Consider the following 6,349-nt stretch of genomic DNA (forward strand, 5'->3'; position numbering starts at 1 on the left):
AGTTTTAACATATCGGCATATCGGCCAAAAATCCAGTATCGTGCATCCCTACTGGCTTTCCAATGGTATACGATGTATTGCCATGAAACATTACAGCAACAAAGAAATAATTAACCAAACACAATTTCTCAAATGTGCATTCTTTAATTTAAAAGTTGTATTAGACTTTCCTCCCCAAAATAAATCTTGATGCATTATAGTAGTTTTGTACCCAAAAGTAGCTTCTACCTGTGTAGCCCTGGAAGGTCCACAGAAAATGAAACGCACTAGTAAATAATGGCATCACATGAACTGTGTTCACTTGGCGTGACAAATCTGGATTAGCCTGTATCAGCCAAAGCACAGTAATCAACATTCTTTCCGCATTGTTGTGTCAACAGGTATTTTTTGCTGTTCATGTGCAGAGTTCCAGGGGAAAAATGATTCTGACGACATTAAAAGAATTCGGGAAGCAGCTCCTGCGAGTGAAGGTTGTGGACTACAGCACGGATGAGTCCCGCTTGTCCCGATGCCTCAACACGCTCGACCTGGTGGCTCTGGGGGTCGGCAGCACGCTGGGAGCCGGCGTCTACGTTCTGGCTGGTGCTGTTGCTCGATATACTTCTGGACCTGCCATCGTCCTCTCGTTTCTCATCGCTGCCCTGGCGTCTGTATTAGCCGGGTTGTGCTACGCAGAATTCGGAGCTCGTGTTCCCAGAACTGGTTCGGCTTACCTCTACAGCTATGTGACAGTTGGAGAACTTTGGGCCTTCATCACTGGCTGGAACCTCATTCTCTCTTATATCATAGGTGGGAGAATTGAAATAACAGGATTTTTTTTAAAACAATTGTGATACTTAAGGCTCACATCAGGATTTTTCTTTGCACAGGAACATCAAGTGTGGCCAGGGCATGGAGCGCCACTTTTGAAGAGCTGATTGGAAACCACAATAAGACATTTTTCCGGCAATACATGACCATGAACGCACCGGGAGTCCTGGCAGAGTACCCAGACATCTTTGCTGTCATCATCATACTCAGTCTGACAGGTCAGGAACACGCAAGATGTATTTTTTCAGTGGTTTACTTTGTGTTTTTGTGTGTGTCCGTGTTTTCTTATATTTTCTGTGATTATTTGCAGGGCTGCTTATATTTGGGGTCAAAGAGTCGGCCTTGGTAAACAAAGTGTTTACTTGCATCAACATCGTGGTGCTGCTGTTTGTGGTCATTGCTGGAATGGTTAAAGGAAACCTAAAAAACTGGAACTTGAATCCCAAGGAAATCCTTAACATCAGCAGAAACTCCAGCTTAAAGTGAGTGACATTAAGCTCTGTCTTCCAAAACATGCATTGTCCCTAAAGATGAGGTGAATTTAACATAAGAAAATGTTATGTTCTTTTCACTTTACTAGTCAGTCATACGCCTTTGAAAATGAAGAAACTCTTGGTAAAGGTGGTTTTATGCCCTTTGGCTGGACTGGGGTCCTTTCTGGTGCCGCCACTTGTTTCTATGCCTTCGTAGGGTTTGACTGCATCGCCACTACAGGTGAGAGTTAAAACACGAAATGAATAATGATCATCCGACACACCTGACACATCTGACACTTCCAATTTTTGTTCTCCACTCAGGAGAGGAGGTGAAGAATCCCCAGAGGGCCATTCCTATCGGCATCGTGGCCTCTCTCCTCATTTGTTTTGTGGCTTACTTCGGCGTGTCGGCAGCCCTCACTGTGATGATGCCCTACTACTTGCTGGATAAGAACAGCCCTATTCCGATGGCCTTTAAGCGTGTAGGCTGGGAGGGAGCCACTTATGCGGTGTCCATTGGCTCTTTGTGTGCTTTGTCGACCAGGTAAGTGGGTCTCCTACTGCTCTCAGCATGAGAAGTCACAGAGGGCATGTCATTGCTAGCAGGAATCTTTAGAACTGAATTATTCATTCCAAGCTTGCTGCATTTTACTTGCTTTTAGGTAGATAAGTTAAAACTGTTTGAAGTTGCAACAAGTATGGCACATTATATTACCCAGATGAAGTATGTTTTTTTTTTTTTGTAAAATACTTGTGCACCAACAATGTCAATTAGATCAGGGGTTCTGTCTGGGTTCAGAACCCGTTTTCTAGAATTTTGCAACCGCAGAACCAAAATTGAGTAGCACGTTCATCTTCTCAACTTTTGTTAAATGAAAATATGGTGCAGTTTGTGTCTGAAAAAGTAAAATATAAAAACCAGAGTAAGCTACAAATACGTCTTAATTTAACTGCAGGACTCTAAACCTCCAAGCAATTCAGCATCTTTTGGCATAAAAACTTCAAGTGACTGTTTTAGTACATAGATATACATAGTAATCTTATGTAGTGACATGCTTGTGATTTTTTTTTCCCCAGACACTCACCTGTTCTCAGTGTTTATCCTAACTGTGTGTACTTATTGGTATGGCATACTCTTCTCTCCCTCTCCTGTATTAGTTTACTGGGCTCCATGTTCCCAATGCCGAGGGTGATCTGGGCCATGGCGGAGGATGGCCTACTCTTCAAATGCTTGGCTAAAATCAGCCCTCGAACCAAAACCCCGCTAACAGCTACAATAACATCTGGTGCTGTTGCAGGTGAGGCCACAACCTAAACCCACTAATGGGCTGAAGTTTCCTTCAGGATCCATTAGGACTTTTGGCCCACATGACCTCGACATCAGACCTGTAAAGCAGCAGAAAAATAGCAACAAAGGATGTTGGGCTGAGAATTGTTGAGGTCTTGTGTGGGACTATCAGTGACTTCAGGTTGTAACTCTCCTCCTTGGCTCAGTCTCCATGGCTCCATGTTTCTGCTGCCACACATTATCTTTGCTGTGGCTCGTGACGTGAAGCCTGATCTTCTCGTTTCTGGCTCGTGTCAGTGACAGGAAGAGACTGTAGTCTCCACCTTGGTAGGTAGCTGAGATGAAGCCAAAGGCAACAGTGTCCCCTAGTGGAAGGAGGATGGTAGTTGTAACATTCTCAACTGTTCAGCACAAGTTTAACAGTTACTTTAATTTTATTGTGGGCGGGGGTGGGGGGGTGGAATTCATGCATGTAAACTGTGTTTATCTGATGTGACATTCTCTCCTCCTGCTGTTCCCTGCAGCTGTGATGGCTTTACTGTTTGACCTGAAGGACCTGGTTGACCTCATGTCTATCGGCACTTTGCTGGCCTACACTCTGGTGGCCGCCTGTGTTCTGGTCCTCAGGTAGCCTTCTTTTCTCATTGTGTGTTTCTTGACCAAGCTGATCCAACATTATGTACTCTATTCAATAGACACATCTGCTAAATCCATCAAAAGTAACCAAACATGGTGAAATCTTAAACTTAGAATTCCTTGAATGGAATGCTTATTGCCCTTCAGCTTTTATGCCGGAGTTTTAGACTAACATATTCTGCTGACAAATGAGTTAAAGCCATTTTAGTCAAACCTTGAAAAATTGTAATGCAGTGCAAGTACCGTGTAGTAACATGGTCACACTTAAAATCTCTGTAGGGAATGACTCTCAGCTACTACCTCATCAAACTTTAATTTTATTTTGTAAAAATGACTGAATTTGTCTGTTGGCTAATAATGCTGATTAGCTGTGATGACCATCTGGAGAAGAATTTTCCAGAAAGCCATCTTGAATTGGGCTGATTCCCAAACTGAATCAATTGCAGATGTGCATCCAGTGGTTTTTTTCTGCAAGTTTCATTAAATCTTGTCCATTGGTTTATGAAACATTTTGGTTAAAGTCGGGCTCATAAAACCCATCTGCATTCACACAGACGTAAGCAAAAACATGATTGCCCGCATTTGCCTTTTGGCGGCGGGCGATAATACATTTTAAATGTGTTTTTAACCTATAATTGAGGAGGACTTTTGACTGTTCTGCCCTCGCTAGGTACCAGCCCGTGCAGCCGAGCCGGGCCTACGAGATGGCCAACATTCAGGACAGCCCTGATAACGCTGAGTCTTACAGCGAGGGCAACTCTGACATCTTACCTCCATCAGAGCATCAGTTCAGCATCAAGAACCTTGTTTCCCCTTCGAGCAGTGAACCGTCTCCTCTGTCTGGGCGTGTCGTCAACATCTGTACCAGTGTTCTCGGTGAGACTCTCACGGTGCTCGGAGCAAACTGAATGAAGGTATCCGGCTCATCGTCTTGTTTCCCCCCCACCCCACCCCAGGTGTTCTGGTGTGTGTTTTCAGTGTTGTAGCCGTCCAAGGAGGGTGTGCACCCTGGTCCGTGTCAGTCCTCTGTGTCATCGCTGTGGTCTGCTCGTTTCTCACATTCTGCGTGTTCAGGCAGCCTCAGAGCAAAGCTAAGCTGGCCTTCAAGGTGAGTTTGCACTTTCAGTCAGTTTTCTTGCATGTTTTTACTCCCATTAATGATGGGGGGGGCGGGGGGGTCAGAATCTAATAGATACTTTTTCAAATATCAATACTTTACATTGTGTGCTTGAGTGTATTTTTTTTTTTTTTTGGCCGTTGTTGTTTTCAAACATCAGCAAATAGCAAAATCTAAATAAAATTAGCATCAGACGTGCTATAACTGTAGCTAGAACAAATCACCATATTTACAACCCAACAGCTACACATGAACTCTACATAAACGTAACCAGCGACACGCTGAAGTCCCCCGTCGTTGAGGGAGTAGAATAGTGACGGATCCTGGCGAGTGGAAGGAGCAATATTATCCATGAGCCGGCGCAATGGTGGAGCCGGGGTCAGCCAATGGTGGCCTTGGCCACTTATTTTCAACCACCACACAGGTAAGACCAATCATTTAAGGAAAGTACCGTACTTTCCACCGTATAAGTTGCATCAGTCCAAATATGCTTAATAAAGTGGAAAAAAATATAAATACGTCGCTTTGTTGTATAAGTCGAGTCTATTAAGCGTCACCGCTGACCACCCGGAAATTTGGGCCGGTGTTGTGTTAAAAATCGTTTGGCTGCCAAATGGCGGCCACGGAAGCGTGCATGGGAGGACTTTAACAAGAATTTAACAAGATTAACACTTAAAAACAATTATTTGCTCGAAATTATAGCAAAGGTGTGTCTCAGTTTATCTTTTCCTTAATAAATGCACTTTAATGATCAAATCAGCTGCATTTCGCCACCCAGGCGAAATGCAGCTGATTTGATGTTTGTTCCAAGAGTTCTGTAGCGAGACAAAGCTTGCTGGTTGTGACAAGCCAAGTGTCTCATTAATAGCCACTTTGACCTATTAATGAGACACTTGGCTTGCCATATGGCTCGAGGGCCCTCTAGTGGCTGCAGATGGTAGTGTTTAATCTTGGCCATGTCAGAATCAATGAAATCGTCAGATCTCAGCCAAAACTTGGACTATAAATATGGAGAAAAACATAAATAAGTTGCTTTGGTGTAGAAGTCGCAGGACTTGCAAATTTATGCAAAAAGATGCGACTGATATGGCAAAAAATATGGTATATCTTTGAAGCAATATAAAAAGTAGAAAGCATAGTATGGTGGTGGCCATCTTGGATTTTAACTTGTAATAAAAGGTTTAATCTTTTTAAATCTCTCTCTCTCCTCAGGTTCCTTTGTTGCCTTTTGTCCCGGTTGTCAGCATGTTTGTCAATGTCTACCTGATGATGCAGCTCAACAGAGGAACGTGGCTGCGCTTTTCCATCTGGATGGTCCTAGGTACTTTTACTAACCAACAACACTCAGTCATCTGTACCCGGGATGCTCAAAAGGAGCTGATCTTTAACGTCTTCTAACGAACCACAGGTTTCTTCATCTACTTTGGTTATGGGATCTGGAACAGCGCCGAGGCGGTGAGCAGCTCTGATCCCAACACGCCCACCTGCTTGATAAAAGGAGAGCCCATGACCACAGAGAAGGAGGCTTTTCTCCACAACACACAAAACCCAACCGCAGACGGGGAGGAGGAATCGTGAGTGAACGGGAGCTTCTGTCGTGTATTTAAAGTTTTGAACGTGCCGCTGCTCAAAGAGCCGGAAGCGCTGAACATTTTTAAAGTTTTTTTTTGTTTACAAAAAACACATTTAGGTCTCAAAAGTTCAAGGTCAAGTTTTCTTTATTGGAGATGAAGTTGAGGATTATGTTCACGGTTTCAGACCGCATCCAAAAATTCTAACGTTTGCGTTTAAAAAGTGCGTTTAGTTACTGATTTACAGCCCAACTCTGAATGTTTTATGCAGAAATCAGAGAAATCCACTGAAAACGAGGTATGCAGCTCTTTTATGAGTGCGCTCATTGTATATATTTGTTGAGGCGTTGATGGTTTTGTCTTCTTGCTGAGTGATGACACAATTTTACAAAAGATTAAGACCATTGGTGGTGTTTTAATTAGGGATGCACAATATTGGATTTTTGGCCGA

General features: G+C 43.4%; 1 protein-coding gene across 1 annotated transcript; it reads left to right on the top strand.

Moving 5' to 3' along the window:
* The first annotated feature begins 419 nt into the window (after positions 1-419).
* Positions 420-6,060, top strand: LOC119411356 (high affinity cationic amino acid transporter 1). Its single transcript, XM_037678298.1, has 11 exons — positions 420-789; positions 870-1,028; positions 1,121-1,292; positions 1,391-1,524; positions 1,608-1,830; positions 2,445-2,584; positions 3,099-3,201; positions 3,881-4,086; positions 4,167-4,318; positions 5,540-5,648; positions 5,736-6,060. The coding sequence occupies exons 1-11, from the start codon at positions 420-422 to the stop codon at positions 5,903-5,905; spliced, it is 1,938 nt and encodes a 645-aa protein (XP_037534226.1). The 3' UTR covers positions 5,906-6,060.
* Positions 6,061-6,349: the final 289 nt, after the last annotated feature.

Source organism: Nematolebias whitei, chromosome 6, assembly GCF_014905685.2.
Source record: "Nematolebias whitei isolate Nwh7 chromosome 6, NemWhi1, whole genome shotgun sequence".
NCBI lineage: Eukaryota > Metazoa > Chordata > Actinopteri > Cyprinodontiformes > Rivulidae > Nematolebias > Nematolebias whitei.